This window comes from Hippocampus comes, unplaced genomic scaffold (assembly GCF_001891065.2).
Source record: "Hippocampus comes isolate QL1 unplaced genomic scaffold, H_comes_QL1_v1.1 scaffold37, whole genome shotgun sequence".
Classification (NCBI taxonomy): domain Eukaryota; kingdom Metazoa; phylum Chordata; class Actinopteri; order Syngnathiformes; family Syngnathidae; genus Hippocampus; species Hippocampus comes.
In genome coordinates, this window is record NW_017805535.1 from 1,183,579 (window position 1) to 1,200,709 (window position 17,131).

The window sequence follows — 17,131 nt, forward strand, 5'->3', positions numbered from 1 at the left end:
CAAAAAAAAAAAAAAAAACGCGTTTCATGTGGTCTCAGTCAAAAAATAAGGTTGGGCACCCCTGCTCTACAGGATGCAGTGCATCCGATGCAGTGCGGGGTGGGGAAAAACCCATTTAATCATGAAGGCTCATTGTGTATTTGGAGCCAACTGAGTTATTTTGATAGTAGTCTCATATAGATACACAGCATGTGTTTCCTCCATTAAAAGGGTTATATCAGGCTTTTTTTTCTAGCTCCAGACATACAGTATTTGTTTTTTGGGGTTTTTTTTTGTCCAATATGGCTTTCCAACATTTTGGTTTGCCAAGACCTGCTCTAGTGGCTGTCGAAAGACTGCATTATTAGCAAAAAAAAGATAAAAGGTGGAAATGACAAGACTGAAATGCCATTTTTGAGACTGCTTTAAATCTGAGCAATGTGCCAACACACTGGAAATTGTAGAGTTATAAAATACACATAAATTCAGATTTTATGCTAATGGTAACAACTCATGTTCGTGTATGCAGTAAAAGAACAATATTCTACTTTTTTAGACTAAATAGGCAAAATAAACTGTTTAAAAACCGACATACTGGCAGCCTAACTTTTAAAAGGGATCAAAGAACATCAAAGAGCAACCGTTACAGTACAAAAAAGTCAATCGAAGAACAGTAATGAAAGCATTTCAGCTTACTATTGAATAAGATCCTGTGCTTGTCCACCAGTCTCGTCACGACCCTCTTCATTGTCGACTGGGCTTTGCTTTGGATCCAAGCAGCAGTGGACAGCCCGGTAAAGTCACGGAGGAAGCGGCCGATGAGACGTCTCGTCTCGGTGTCCAAGACGCCTTGGCCGGGAGGGGTTTGGAGCTCCGGCAACGGCTGGGCGCCTTCATCCATGTCGCTGTTATCAGAACGACGTTCCACCTCCTGCAGCTGCGAGGCCATGGATCCTTGAACGACAGCCTTTGGAGGCAACATTAAAGCGTCCACGAGTCCAACCTTGAAGTTATACAGGGGAAAGCGTTTACTCTCCGGCATCAAGTACATGTCGATGGTCGCTAGGTAACGGCGTGTCTACGCCCCCTGCAAGCAAGGAAAGGTTTGCGCGTGCGTATTTTAAGTGACGTGAGCTGAGCCAATCCCAGTTGATTGGGCAAGGAGCGGGGCGGGACCATGGACAAGACCAGCATATCGCAGCAGTGCACAAGAGAAAACTACAGTATTCACATCAAAGGACAAGTAGAGTCTTCACTTAACCAAAGAAGAAATTGGCAATTTGCCACATTTGGTCAGTTGTGCAAAACTGGCGCCTCAGAGATTATTAAAAAAAAAAAAATTCTCACCCAGCCAGTCAATCAGTGAGGATCACAACGTGTCACACAGGACGTCACTGCAGGCTACAGCATTTGACCAATCAGCAAAGCAAAGTTCTGGGGCGGGTCGCACTATTTTAAAATACAGTATCAAGTTTACACATATGGATCAAAATGAATAATGATTCCAAGAGTGATTTAAAAATGTAAAAATATTCTACTTTTGACAGCCATACATGCCACCCTGGTCCAATGTAGTAGTTTTGGAGTTATTTCTTTGGAGTATTTGGAGCTGATATTTGTCCATGGTAAAAGGAAAAAAAATCGGTTGAAATTTAAAAAAGGATGAATGCCAACACTTCAGATTTGCAACATGTTAAAGTTTTTTTTTTCTTCAGACAATAGATATATATTTTTTCAAACTCCAACAAAAAGTGCAGGGAGCTCCCAGGCACAGCAGTACGTCTCATGCAGAATGTACATTGAAAACTTAAAAAAGAAATCTCCCAATAAAATAAGTTTTTACAAAATGTCTAATATTTAAATATTGGTGTCGATAATCGGTCTATCCTCAGTCAAATCATGACATCATCTTACTTCAAATTCAGTTCTTTGGATTCCCACCAACAGGTAAAAATACTGAGCAAAGCCCACGTGACAATACTTTCAGACCAAAAAGCCGAATGTCTTTGAGTTCCTCGTGCGGGAGTTTCGAGTGGCTGGAGTTCCTGGTCGGAAGAACCATGTGTGGCCCGTCCAGTTTTCGTTCACACGTAAGAACCATAGTTCAGGTAATTTATCCAAATTACTCTAATGACGTTGAGAATAGGGGGAGAGCAAACGGCACTACCCTTCTTGTCCAGCAGGAGGCAGTAACAAAAAACAAAGCGAAGCTACAAATAAGACAACCACAGCCAGAATCACAGTGGATCGTGCATTCAAATAAAGGCAGGTTGGAATTCTTGTGAATACACAATGCAATGACAGCCACCTGGCAAAAATGAGGCTACAATATACTCATCTTTATATTTATTTACTCTTCACCTTGGTAGGGCAGTTGATAAAGGATTCCCATTTTCAGTGCCATCCCGAGTGTCCATAATCGCTAATCTTTGAGGCAGCAATTTGTATTTATATCCATCCATCCATCCATCCATCCATCCAGCTGTCTTCCGGCAGTAGGCGGGGGCCACCCTGAACCGGTTGCCAGCCAATCGCAGGGCACACACAGACGAACAACTATCTGCACTCATTTTTGGACAATTTAGAGTGTTCAGTCAGCCTGCCATCCATGTTTTTGGAATGTGGGAGGAAACCGGAGTACCTGGAGAAAACCCACGCAGACCCGGAACATGCAAACTCCACACACGGAGGCCGGAGCTGGAACTGAACCCGGTACCTCTGCACTGTGAGGTCGACATGCTAACCACTGGACCACCGGGCTGCCCCAACTCACTTTATTCATAATAAGATGAGTTCCCCCCCCCACCCCCCAAAAAATATATACTGTAGATCTCTCTCTCTCTCAAATATATATATATATATATATTTATGCATTCAAACGAGACGAGTCATTGGATAAATGCTGGTTTTGTCCCACCCATCGGACGCTCAGCTCTGGGAGTCTATTGACAGTGGGCATTTATGCGCTGGCCCAGATGCCGAGCTTTTCTGCATGATGATTGGATGATCTGTCTGAGGCTGAATCTCTTTTAGATGTACAGCGAAATGAGCCAATCACTGATCTTTTGGTGGAGGCATCCGCGGGAGCATTTTTCAATTCTCATTCTGTTCTGAGTTGAACTGGAGACTTCTTCTAATCATTCTAGCGACACTCTCTTTGTTGAAAACGACTAGCGACAAATTAATCTTTTATTTCTGGTGGGTTTTATTGCAGTTGCTGTAGTTATAGGACGCGAGTTAAGTCTCTGGAAAAGAAGCCTCGCTGGTATGACAGGGTCACAGATCATTTTCTTGAAAAGGAACGGAGAGTAGAATTCACGTACTGTATAAATAAACGGACACATTTTATGATGTAGGCCGAAATTGAGCTTGCCCTCCTTGACAGACCAGCATCCGCCACTGGTACACACATATATTTGATCACTTACTTTTTGACATTTTAGGGGAAGCTGAGCTTCCCTTGCAGTCTTAGAGCAATCGCCTCTGTTCAGATTGCACAATTGTCTGTGTCTTTTGTGTTGTCTTGAATTATTTTTTGTCATTTTGTGTTAACTTTTCTTTTGATGGCGGCGCGAGCACCTGCAGCGGCTCCTCTTGTTGCATGTTGAAGAAATTTCATCTGTGCTATATGTTGTACATACAGTACAGCACATTTGTCAATAAAGTTGTACTTGACTTGACTTGAAATACCCTCAAATATGTCCAGAATCATTCATTTATGTCAGCATATGCTGTATGTAAGAGACTTACCTCCCAGGCAAATGCGGTGCAAGTTTTGTCACCCGTGTCTTTCATGCATCATTTGCTGTTCGATATGTTGTACTGTACACTTATTTATACACTTGCATGGCCATTCATAATGTTAAAAACCCTTATGTCATGCCAGCTGTTTTATAAATCCTCTCTCATCACTTCTGTTTTCCTTCCACTTGGGTCACATGTCCATTTTCTGATCATATTGCAGATGTAAAGATTTCAGCGTGCACATGATTCAGACATTTAATGAAAAGTTGTTCATGTAAATCAAAGCAGAATGTCATCTAGCACAATTTATTCCACCATGTGTTTACAGTAGCTTTGTTTATGCATGTATTTCTTTTGGAGTAGTCTTTTCATAAATCACCTCATGGCATTCTGAAGAGTGAGTAACATCTCACATGATTGGAATATGAAACAAATTTTGTTAAATATGAACAATTAAGCAAATAAGCCCCTTGAAACGCTCTACAATGGGACCACAGTCTATTTTGGGGTCCAAGTCGCTCACATTTCCGGTTCGGCTTCGAGCAGTCTGACCTACGCTAGCAGGAACAGCAGCATAGATCAAAAAGTGGCACACATTGAGACGCTCGTCACTCTTGAGGCTTTCACAAGGAAAACAACATTTGAAAAATCAGGCTCATCTAAAAAAACCCAAAAAAAACAAAATAGAGAGGCAAACCAAAAGAGGTACATGTGTAATGTGTACAATATGCCACATAGCTTCTCAGTAGCTGTAAACATCAGCAAAGTAAAGGGAGGAATGCCAGTCACACACAGGGAACATCAACATCTAGCTGTAAACATTTGAATATGCAGACCAACACACAGGCACACAGAGTACTGTCCCAGTCAGCCTCCAACCTTTCACTCAGACACACATGCACGAAAGCCTGACGTTACAGTACCCCCAAAATGTTACGCATTCAGAGAGCGTTACTACACCGCTGGCCTTTCTTGTCAAGTGGGAAGTTGGAGCAGAGCATGCTCAGACTGTTTCTCGGCAGACCTCCTCCTCCATCCTGCCTCGATATTATGCTTGACATGTCTCCAAATCAGATCAATTTCGCTCGCTATTTAAGGAGCGTTCAGATTATTCAAAGCTTGCAAGGAACAGCACATCAGTGGGGGGGAATGGCTGCACATTGAGGCCCGGTATGTTATGACGCCATTGGGAAGGAATGACAACTGAGTGACTCACTAAATATTGTACACGATACTCGGGTCTTGTTCATTCAAACATTTTTTCCTTGTGCTCCTGTTCCCTTTTCTTGGTGTGATGTGATTCCTGTCTCCGTTCCACTTTTGTCAGTCTGCTACCTCTCCGTTTCCAAGTTAAGGCCATGGGGAGGGCTGGAGACCGGCAGACCTTGATCTTGACGAGGAGGAGGATCTGAACACGTGAGAGAGGCAAGTGGCCACGCACGAGTTTGGGGAGGGAGATGAGGCAGATGAAGCCCTTTGAAGGACTGTTGGGGTTGTATTCAGTCTATTGAGCAGATAACTGTATAAGGTCTCTGGCAGAAAGGAAGGTCTCATGATGAGCCACTTTTTTATGTTTTGGTTGCTTCATTTTGAGTAGGTATCTTCCTAGGGAAAGATTCAGACATACATATTGGTTTGATTGCTTCTTCTGATTTGGTTGCACCTGCGTCCAGATAACCATGGCGTGACCTTCAGCCCTCCTAAGAACAGAGAGAAAAGGGTCCTAAGTGTGCAGGTACACATGTCAAAATACACACCAAAGCAAATCATTTCACAAGGTAGACTGAGCTACATAGTGAAGAATCAAAAACACCTTTGTAGCACAGCATTTTCATTTTCTTTTTTTGCTGGCTTTCAAAGACAAATCACCATTATCCTATCAAATGTTAATGTATGAACCCCAATTCCAATGAAGTTGGGATGTTGTGTAAAATGTAAATAAAACAAAATACAAAGATTTGCAGTCCTTGTCAACCTATATTCATTTGACTAGACAACGAAGATAAGATATTTCATGTGCATCCAATCTTCCACCGATGCTACTATATGTATGTGTGTGTGTGTGTGTGTGTGTGTGTGTGTGTGTGTGTGTGTGTGTATGTATACATATATATATATGTGTGTGTGCGCGCGCGCGCGCACACACACACACACACACACACACACACACACGCACTCATACACAATGCCACTGACACATTTTCATCAGAAGACGTACTTTCAAGGACCAAAATAAAAACATGATTAAAAATGTCACTCACCGTTAGCTATACATGTACAGTACTTCACCAACTTTTCACCAAGTTTCACTAAGTGTTATAATCGCGACAGTATTACAACATAGTGCAGCGTGATGGCGTTTGTTTTTATATGATGGATAAAGTTGTTAGCACACAATTGTCTGCGTATCAATGAACATAATAATTTGTCGGTGAAGCTTTACTTTGTGCGGCTGCGCTTGTTTGTCGTCGTTGATATGATGACTCGATGAAAACTAGCAGTGATTGGGGCCAAGTCAAGTTCTGTGCTTTCAGCTAACGTTTGATTCGCTGCTCGCAGCCACAGCGACGCATTATTTTCACTCGAGCCACTGGGAAAAGCGGGGTGTTATCAAACATAAATCGTAATTATTGACCAAGTATTTTTGCTCGTTTTTACCCTTTTTGGGCTTGTGACGCATGATTATAAAAAAATATCCGGAACACCACATGTTGTGGCCATAACGAGATCTTATTCAGAGATTTGCGTCACAAATTAGGTACAATCCGGAACTGTAAGAAGCTGTGTTAATTTCTCCTGAGTTACTTCAGTACAGTGTTAATATTACATTTACAGCAGACGAAAGTAACCTTGACGTAATATGCCAAGTTTGCCTATGCTATTAGCAGACTTTAGCCTTAGCGATCGGCCCTATGTGTCTTGGTTATACACTCAGGGCCGAATTCACAAAGAATGAACTGCGGACGCTTAAACTGCAGTTCATTTGCACTGGCAGTTTGCTCGTCTTAACGTCCTATTCATGAAGGATATTGCGCGAATGATATACTGTTCCACGACACGCCCACCAAGTTTGACAACTGAATGCAGTTTGCACCTGTTGCCCCCGATTGCCACATATGGCAAATTATAAATGTTGATTTTGTACTAAGACCACCGGGGCAGTGTAACGGCAGTTTGGAAGCAAAATATCAAATTATCGAAATGCAGCTTAGGGTCCTGACAAAGGAGGTGCAAACGGGACTGTCAGAAAATTGTTAGCAATCATCACCAAAATTCACATCACTACTCATGGCCACAAAACAGCCGACTCAAATTTTGGGGTTCATCGACATAAGCAATGTTATATTCTGTAGTGAGCGCCTCAGGCGGAAGACGACGTCATTGATTCATTCATTCATTAAATTTATTTATTCATTCAATGTCCATAAAATCCAAAATATTTGGTGCGATCATTTTAATGATTTCAGATATTCATATGCGCATGTGGGATGTGAATGTAAATATTCATAACGATTAGTTGTAGTGGGCGGCCCGGTAGTTGAGTGGTTAGCAGGTCAGCTTCACAGTGCAGAGGTACCGGTTTCAATTCCAGCTCCGGCCTTCCTGTGTGGAGTTTGCATGTTCTCCCCGTGCTTGCGTGGGTTTTCTCCGGGTCCTCCGGTTTCCTCCCACATTCCAAAAACATGCATGGCAGGCTGATTGAATACTCCAACTTGTTCCTAGGTGTGAGCACGAATGGTTGTTCGTTTCTGTGTGCCCTGCGATTGGCTGGCAGTCGACTCAGGGTGTCCCCCGCCTACTGCCCGAAGCCAGCTGGGCAGTAACCAACCAGCGCCCCCCGCGACCCTAGTGAGGATAAAGCGGTTCAGAAAACGAATGAATGAAAGGTTTGGTTGTAGTTGTCTGACGCTAACCAACGTTGCGCTTTTACACAGGAAGCGTTTTAGACTGTGCCTGCGCAAAGCCATTCCTCAGAACTCCAGGCAAGACATATAACGGCTTCTCCTTCTACATATTCCCTCACGAGCACGCCTGGCATCAGCGGCGCCGTTGACAAATTGTGGGCACATGCAAGCTTTAATTTCAGCAGGCAGAGGGAATGCAGACAGACACTTGGGTGACATCTCAACAGCATATGGGACCGGCCCGGGACGAACGGCCGTCTTTTTTGGCACTAAATTATGTTGTTGAGGGCTGGTGCATACGTAATTTAGGACATGTCTCGTAGGCTACCTGTCGGTGTGTCCCCTCACATTTTTCAGCTGTCGCAGGTCGCATCCAAGAGGCTTCGACAGAGAAGCCCGAATGTTACACCAGCATTCTATGATGTTATTTGCTTCCCTCAAGCTGTATGTGGCTATTAGCGCTGGAGTTTGTTTATCAATTAGGCTCATTTGAATAGAGGTGAGCAATTTCTCCGCCAAATCTATGCATATTACCTCAATTAAATACTCGCAAATACCACCAGCGCACTGAGACACATTCTGCTTGGCATCGCGGTTAGTGCAGTACTTTACCATCTGCGCATGCAATATTTTCGTGAATTTGGCCTTCAATGTAGTGTTTGCATTCGCAGTACGCATGTGTGCCTCACCTTGAACAATATTGTCAGTGGGCTTGTGGTCAGTCAGTCAGACGGGTGTTCGGGGCAGGACCGATTGATCTCGAACCACGAGTCTATACAGCTGCAAACACATGGCCACACATACACAAACCACATATTCCGTGAAATGATGGCTCTACAGCAGTCCTTTTCAAATGGAGGTGCAGGGTTCGATTCCAGGAGGGGCATGTGACCTCAGGGAACATGTTTTTTTTTTTTTTTGCCGTACTAAAATAATGCCTAACTAAACATCCATTACAGTAGGTGGCGGTGGCGCTCTCATTGTCAGAGATTGCGCGAGGAGTATAAGATCCTCTGCAGAGGTGTACGGATAACAATTTTATCTTCAAATGATCTTATTTATTGTTATGGCGGTGATAGAGAAATGTACGAGCAAAATGATATCATATTTAAAGTTTCATTTAATTTGGGCATTTCTAGATGTTTGGGTGCTTATTCAGCGCCCCCAAATGCCTGTGCGCAAAGGTGTCGGCCGTTTGGACGGAGGGCTTTTTGAAGTCCACAGTAATCATGTTAAAGCAAGGGGGCGAACAGATGGAAGAAGGCTCCACTCGATCACGAAGTGGGAGTAAACAATTTAAGAACGAAGCGTTGGAGAACATCAAAAGACGGTTTGGGAATGGGTGTCACGCTCAGGCGGACATTTGTCATCTGTGAAGTGTGCGACTTGCTTATTCGTTGTAGAACAGATTGGAAGGTGTCAGCGTATCGGTGGTTCAAAGCTTAACCCTTGTGCGTTGACTTTTTTTAACAACACATCGGAAAAAGGCTCCAAACTGGAATGGTGGCTTTGAGGTGTAATATCAAAGTCATTTCTGAATATTTTTTTTCTTTGCGACCACTCAAAATGTTCAGTGGCGTCAGACCTATCCATACATATATAGTTTCTATTTACTGATTTAGGTTGGTGCCCTCTATGGACAATAAAAGCAATGAAAAGCAGTATTGTGCTATGGGTAAAAGTAACTATCATTTGCATATACATAAAAATAAAACATTCAATTTGGAATATTCAATATGGACAAGTTAGCGCCTTCAACAAGTTCATAAATCATGAAGATCTATTTTTGTTTGTTTGTCAATACTCCCATGATGGGATGTTTTAGGACAGAAGGGTTAAACCAAGTTACTACCGAGGGGCTGGACTGGGGGTGTGGTATGCAAATATCAGGGGCAATGTTTTTCTTGTATTTTGTAGAAGTAAACAATAAAAGTCCGACAGGAACATGAGGGACTCTGAATGTGATCACTTAACAACTGTTAGTCGTTCGCTCTTGGAGATCATAGTTTGGCCGGGGGTGTGACCTATATTCTGGAGCAATTTAGATGTGAAATTATTAAAACATTATTACAGTATATGATTTCACGTTATTTTCACATTAAACCACAAGAAAGCGCTCTAGGCCTGTGTTGATAAGTCGACGATGAGTCTGACGTAAGAGACGTAGGAGAGGAAGTGCCACATCTTCTACCACTGGAGTTGGTGGATTTGTTTAAAAGTGACAGAGGATTAAGATTTCATTGGATTTAGAGACACTTATGGTTTGGGAAAATTGTTAGCATGTTCTTTATGCTATATCTGGATAATTCTTAATATGTTACGTGAACATACCAGGCACGTTCTCAGTTCGTTGTTTATGCGTCATGTAACGTTCGCATATCATCCACTTATTCAGCCTGTTGTTCTCTATTTTTATTTGTTTTTCAAGATGACATGTATGTTCTTGGTGTTGGATTTTATCAAATACATTTTCTCCCAAAATGCGACTTATACTCCAGTGCGACTTATGTTTTTTTTCTTCTTTATTATGCATTTTATGGCTGGTGCCACCGATACTACGGAGCGACTTAATAATCTGGAAAATACGGTAGCTATTCACCAAAGGGTTGCAACAACACTCTATTATGTTATATAACCTTACCAGAATTTTTGTTTTGAGTCATAAATAAGTATATTTAAAGGCTTTCCCACACTGCTACATCACTTGATGTTAGAACATACTGTACATACAGAAGGACAGTGCAAAGCATCAAAGTCACTGTAGCTCAGGGGCCACAGCCTAAATTGATGTCAAGTGGGCCGGACCAGTAAAAATCAAAGCATAATACAGATTAATAACACTAGTTCTCTTTGCATCACCTTTTGTGGTAGATACAGAGGCACGGCAGTCTGGCTATGGTGTCACCTTGCTGCAGTTCTTCAAGACAGATCACACACTCGCCGGCATCCTTCGCCAACACATCATCTGAGGTGGCAAGCATACACAAACAGATCAAAGTTGCTATGAGCACCCAGAAAGCAAAAAATTTTAACTTGACACATACTAGAGTGAGCCGTTTGGAGATAAAGTTGGGAACGCACATGCAGTACAGTCACGACACATTAACACAACTTTGTGTGTGAGCTGGAAGCTTAAAACATGTTTGTCTGTTACCATGCATAACAATACAATTACTCATAATAAAGAATAACAAGTTAGAATAAAATCAGGTATTCTTCACACAATGGTTTAAAGATCATACAATATGAAATTCAAACTATATACTGCGTGGTTTGGGGTTGCTGGCCATGTTGGGGGTGGGATGGACAAGAGCTCGACTGGGGGCTGCAACTGGTATGAATCCTGGGTTTTGAGGTTGCAGATGTTGTGTATAGCATAAATCAATCTTTGTTTGTCTTGTCCATCAAACATTTTCTGATGAGATATGTGGCATCAAAAAACTAAAAACACAAGTGTTCAGTTTTTTGTTTTTTTTTTTTTTATCTCAGAGAGGGCAAGAATTGGCCAACCACACTTAAGTCCACAGAAGTAAAACTTCTCGGCAGCAAGACAGAGTATAGCTTTTTATTTCTCTTTAATGCACCTTTTTCACCAATCTTGGCAAAAATCATATATCAAAACAATATGTTTCTAATGTCACACAAAATTTGGAGTAGCTGCCCGATGTCATGAAAAACTTCAGAGACTTCACCTTAATTAGCATTTTAAGGATTCCACATCCCATCTCTGTGTGACATCAAAATTGGTTTGATGAACTGAAACCTTTGTATGTGCTCAATACGTAAAGAACTCAGAAATCAGGAAGGGGGCAAATGCTTTTTCACAACACCGTAGTAACTAAATGCTGCTTCACTTTGTTTGGTTCTGGCAACAGATAAGAGACGACCTGAGGGGTCTGTATACCCCCTTGGGTACATCTTGCATGTATTTTGGTCTATATAGAGATTTATAGAATATAAAGTTTGATACTACACAAAAATATCCATTTAAGAAATAACAACTGTTGATTTAAAAAAAAAGACCATTGTGCATTATGTCATAGTTTTATTTTTTAATAAAACCCTTGCTTCAGGTAGCTGAGAATAATCTGGGTAAAAAAAAAAAACCCTCCACAAATTTAAATAGTTGCTAGTCAAATGAATCATTCATTCGCAAAACTGTTCCGCAAAGAAAAACTAATATTTCAAGCCCTGCTGTAGAAGTTTTTGCAATTAAATTGGAATAAAATTACATTTACAAATTGGAAGTCCATTATCATAACATTTGATTGAGTTTCTTTTAAGGTGTAGTGACATTCAGACGTTATTATGAGTTTAACAGGCTCCAAAATGTTGCAATCTCAATCCAATGACTCAGTTCCAAATTCTTGGGAATATAGTCTCATGTTGAAATTATTCTGAAAGAGCTCAAGATGAAAATGTGATCTTTTGAAACAGATCTGTGCACGGTCTGAATGAGCCGCTTTGAAAAAACACATTAAGCAATGAAGGACAATTATACTTTTGTCACTGGAATCAATCTTAACTAAATTAAAAATAACCTTTTATCACCACCATGAACCATCAATAGCACACGCACACACACACACACACACACACACTGCAGATTAAAGTATATATATATATATATATATATAAAATCATACCATATAAATTCTTATTCAGAGGTTGGCAGATCAACAGAAGGTGTTTGCAGTGTACCAGGCAGAATATGGGGCAGATAAGGACAGACTATGATCGGCACTCAGAGACAGGAGACATATGCTTTGACTGCAAATCAGCTTAGTTGCTCAAACATGCTCTCATCAACCTGCTCTCCTTCTCTTCCCATTTTCGATTGTTCATGGTAGCTCTCCCTCAGCGTCTCTCATCGCCCTAAAACACCTCAGTGATATTGGAGGAGCGCATCTATGCAGCAGGCCCTTTCTCTTGTTTACATTACTCGAGCGTGCCAATCCTAATAGAAAAACGGAGATTAATCCACGACCCCAGACCAAACGCTATAGATCAACTAAACTGAAATTTCATATTCAATTGCAGATGCTTGTTCAAGCCTGCTACACTTACCTTGGAAAACATTCTCCTCACAAAGATCAAATCAAAAACACAGTGAAAAAAAACACTCAACATCATTGTGCTGCCCCAAATTGCTCCTTTAACGAGAGCAGATAGAGTGAATCGCCTTCACTTAATGTCACCTGACTCCAAAGATTTTTAATCTTTGTAAGATGTAATGGTAAATGTATAATGTCTTTCATGTATCTTGCAGCCACATTAATCCATTAACTAACTGGGTCATTGCAGTACAGTAATACAAAGGGTAACATTCTGCACTCAAATAAATACAGGCGACAGTCCTACTTTGTCAGATATCAAAATAAATCATAGTATATTTGACAGCTTGAATGTTTGAATCATAACTTGGAGGATTTTATGTTAAGGATCCAAATAAGAGGTTTCGCATCACTGCCTGCGAGGCAAAATTAGCATTTTGTGCCTCATCAAAACACATTGAATAGAAAACTGAGACACAACCACCGAGACAACAGTCAAAAGAACGTAAATGAAGAAGAACCACTGAGACGGTCCGAAAATGCTTTGCTGGGCTCGCCTCACCTACCACGTGTAGGTAAAGGTTGAGGGAAGCTCTGTAGCAGTCAGCTAGCAACAGCTTCAGCAGGCTACTAATGCGCCGAAACACGTTGTGGAGGCGCTCCGATGTGAATATTCATCGCCTGCGTGGCAACGATGATGAGAAAAGACAAAGAAGCCATGCTAAATGCTATGCTAAGCTAAGCTAAGCTAATATTGACTTCAAACCACAATTAAATGCTTGGGTGCTTGATTACATTTTTCACAGATGTCTGGCTGGAACCACGATTAAAGCGGAGAAATTTGAACAGTAAAATAGTATCCAAATTTATAAGCATCTCGAATCTGGAGAAAAATCACGCTTGCTAAACAGAACTGCAACCAGAAACGAATTAAATTCCATTACAGTGTACGTCAGCCAGGAGGAATGGCCTCTAAGATTAAAAGTATGTTACTATAAACATTTATAATTTATCAGTAATGTCATTTGTTTGTTTTCACAATGGAATCCTGAGTTTTGACTCTGACTTTTGGGGTCTGCACAATAACTGTTTAAAATTACAGAGAAAAACTGCAGAGCTTATATTATTTTTTTTAACATCAATTTAGCTTTGCCGTTGGACAAGAAAACATAGTTTACTGCTTTACACAAAGTGAATTTAAGAAATAAAAACTGTTAATTCTATAAAAAACAAAAACAAACAATTGTTACATTTTTATTTTGTCTTTTTTTTTTTTATTGATTGTTGAATAGAACCCTTGCATCAGGTCACTGGGATTAACCTGGAAAAAAATGCTCCACAAAATGACAAAATTAGAAAGTTACTTCTCAAATGAAATCATTGATTTGCAAATCTGCTCTGCAAAAAATAAAAATAAAAAATTAAAAATCAAGCCATGTATATTGATCTGATGCGAAAGGTTAAGTATTGTGCTGTTTATCTTTTGCTATTCAATAAATTTCATCAGAAATGTGCAAGGCATGAGTAAAAAAAATTTATTCTCTCTTTTATCGTTGTCTTTATTTACACCAGGGTGAATTGGGCTCCAACTGTAATTAGTAGCAATACACTTTCAACTCATGTTAATATCATACCGTATTTTCCGCACTAAAAGGCGCACCTAAAAGCCTTCTTAAAAGTTCACGCCTTAAAATCCGATGCGCCTTGTGTATGGTCATGACGGTAATATTTCAACCCCAAAATGATTCTTTGCTTACAACGCAGAGTTCAAACTTAAGTCGATCGGTTACGCAGTTGAACACGGAAACAGAGCAGCGGCAAAAGAGTTCAACGTTAACGAGTCAATGTTCTAACTTGCTGTTGGTTAAGTGAACTGTGTCGCTGCTTTATATGTTTTCCTAACATCTGATTGTTCTGTTGGCATTTCCTTGAGCATAGCTCCATCTAGTGGATGCATTGTAGATTGCGTCTTATAAAGTGGTGTGTCCAATGTATGAAAACATTTATAAAATAGGCCATTCATTGAAGGTGCACTTCTTAATCCAGTGCGCCTTTTAGTGTGGAAAATACGGCAGTCTAAAATATTGGAAAATGTGTCCAGCAACCACCCATTTTCGAGGACATTTGATTCATTTGCTGAAAAACATCTTGTCAAATGTGTTATCATTGATGTGTCTGTATCAAGGGCATATGCTTTGATTTTTAATTAAAAAAAAATTTTTTTTTGCAAGTGAGTGAGACATCTGATTGATGTGATTTTCATGAATGTGTCTTTTACTTTAAATGTGTGCTTCAGTCTGTGGTCATTCATTATGGGGGATGCATTTATGACTCATTTGTTAATCAAATGTGTTCAGCCTGATGGCTGGGAAATGAGCACTAAGCTTGTGTTATTAAAATACTGCACACACACACACACACACACACACACACACACACACACACGCGCACACAATGTTGTCAACAGCATTTATCCGAAAGAGATAGTGACACGGAACACAGCTCAGATAAAGAACAGCCATTATTATATTCAAAGTCATATATTCATATTGTAAGCCATATACACACTGGTGGTCCGACCTGCAACGGCACTCTGGATGAGACCCACTTGTGGTCTTTGGATATACTGACTAGCAGTATTTATCCAAGTTGTATTTTAACCTCATCCATCCATCCGTTTTCCGATCCGCTTTTCCTGACAGGGGTCGCAGGGGGTGCTGTAGCCTATCCCAGGCGTCTTCGGGCAGTAGACGGGGGACACCCAGAACTGGTTGCCAGCCAATCACAGGGCACACAGAGATGAACAGCCATCCGTGCTCACACTCACACCCAGGGACGATTTAGAGTGTTCAATTAGCCTGCCATGCATGTTTTTGGAATGTGGGAGGAAACCGGAGTACCTGGGGAAAACTAACGCAGGCATGAGGAGAACATGCAAACTCCACACAGGGAGGTCGGAGCTAGAATTGAACCCGGTACCTCTGCACTGTGAGGTTGATGCGCTAACCACTGGACCACCGGGCTACCTGTATTTTAAACTCCACCTGTTAATTTTTTATCCTGCTACTCTCCAAGTTGCCTTCAGCACGAGATTATTCATGCATATGAGACAAAATGCAGTTATGGATTTGCTGTAGAAGCAATTCAAAGTGGTTTGGATTAAAAGTGTGCACTAAATGACTAATGAAGATATGTCTCTGTTGTGCTTGTCAAAGTATCTGGGGCCTCCTTGATGCAAGTATGCTTTGTCAAAGATAGACATGGTGGATATGATAGCAATAATTGCTCAAAGGTGTAAGAAAATTCAAATTCCAAAGACGAGCAACAAACCCTGTAAATTTAGTCTCCCGATGGCACTATGTCCGCCTACTGCCATAAAATTCGGACATGTCTCGGTGAGAACATTGGCAACACTACACACCATACTTTACAATATCATCATCTTTTACAATCGTTGGGCTACTCTTGGCAAATCAATCTGTGTGTGGAGGCGGGACCGGAAAACATCTCAATGCTATGACTTGTAAACAGGGTTCAAAAGTTTTTTTTTTTTTTTTTTTAAATCACCAACCTTTGTGGTTGGGGACTCTCTAAAGTTACCAGCCTATCAGAACCAGCTATTTTTAAAGAAAACTTTAGCTCCACTGTTTTTGTTTATCTCCCTCACACTATCTCTGTTCGTTTCTCATGCTGGTTGCACTCTTGACTGTCGTGTGAAATCCAGGCATTTGCACACCCAATTTTCTGGAAATCTGGGAGTCCCTACCAGGGGTACAAATGACAGAGAATAATATATATATATATATATATATATAAAAAAAGTTGGACTAGGGTTAAATGGACATTTCAAGTTGAAATGGAGACACTACCCAGATATTTTTGGATGAGCTCACCTGAACTTTTTCAGTGACTGCTTTGAATTTCTTCACTGGGATATTTTTAAAAAGTTTTTATTTCACATTTATAAATATTGATGTTCTCATTATTTTTTGTTACGTTTTACTATGGAGAAAAATTCACACAACTGTAAATGAATACATACAGATGGGCTAACCTGCTGTGTAGACAAACAAAAGCAGAGCAATTTGGCAACCCAGTTCCGATTAGCAGCAGGTACAGTGTGTTTACCGCGTGCTTAATGTGGACACACACAGTCGTGTCTCTTACTGCAGCTGTGAATACACGCCTGCTTGGTACAGAAGAATGTGGTGGCCAAAACGCTGAAAACAATCCACAATGGGTCTACATGAAGGACAACAAACACCATTTGACAAAGCAAAAGACAAAAACAAAAAAGCAGAGCTCTTGAAGACAACTGCCAACTACGGCGACGTCTTGATCTTCTTACACACCTCCTTTGCACAATAAAATCTTATTGTAACTGTAGCACTGAGTCGACTCTTCTTTTGCTTTCATAAAGTCACACTTGTAATCGGCACCAGATGCACA

At 40.8% G+C, this 17,131-nt stretch overlaps 2 protein-coding genes across 2 annotated transcripts in view; both read right to left on the reverse strand.

The window, feature by feature from the left end:
* The window catches only part of LOC109520706 (induced myeloid leukemia cell differentiation protein Mcl-1-like), a 4,931-nt gene extending 3,901 nt beyond the window's left edge, over positions 1–1,030 (reverse strand). The window contains exon 1 of the mRNA XM_019878106.1: positions 676–1,030. Within this exon, the coding sequence (XP_019733665.1) occupies positions 676–1,030 (355 nt within the window). The remainder of the gene's footprint in view (positions 1–675) is intronic.
* A 2,934-nt stretch (positions 1,031–3,964) lies between these two features.
* Positions 3,965–17,131, reverse strand: part of znrf1 (zinc and ring finger 1) — a 41,697-nt gene continuing 28,530 nt past the window's right edge. Inside the window, exons 3-5 of the mRNA XM_019878198.1 lie at positions 10,488–10,593; positions 8,318–8,408; positions 3,965–5,423 (exon numbers count right to left, since the gene is read on the reverse strand). Coding sequence (XP_019733757.1) covers positions 8,351–8,408; positions 10,488–10,593 — 164 coding nt within the window. The 3' untranslated portion in view covers positions 3,965–5,423; positions 8,318–8,350. The remainder of the gene's footprint in view (positions 5,424–8,317; positions 8,409–10,487; positions 10,594–17,131) is intronic.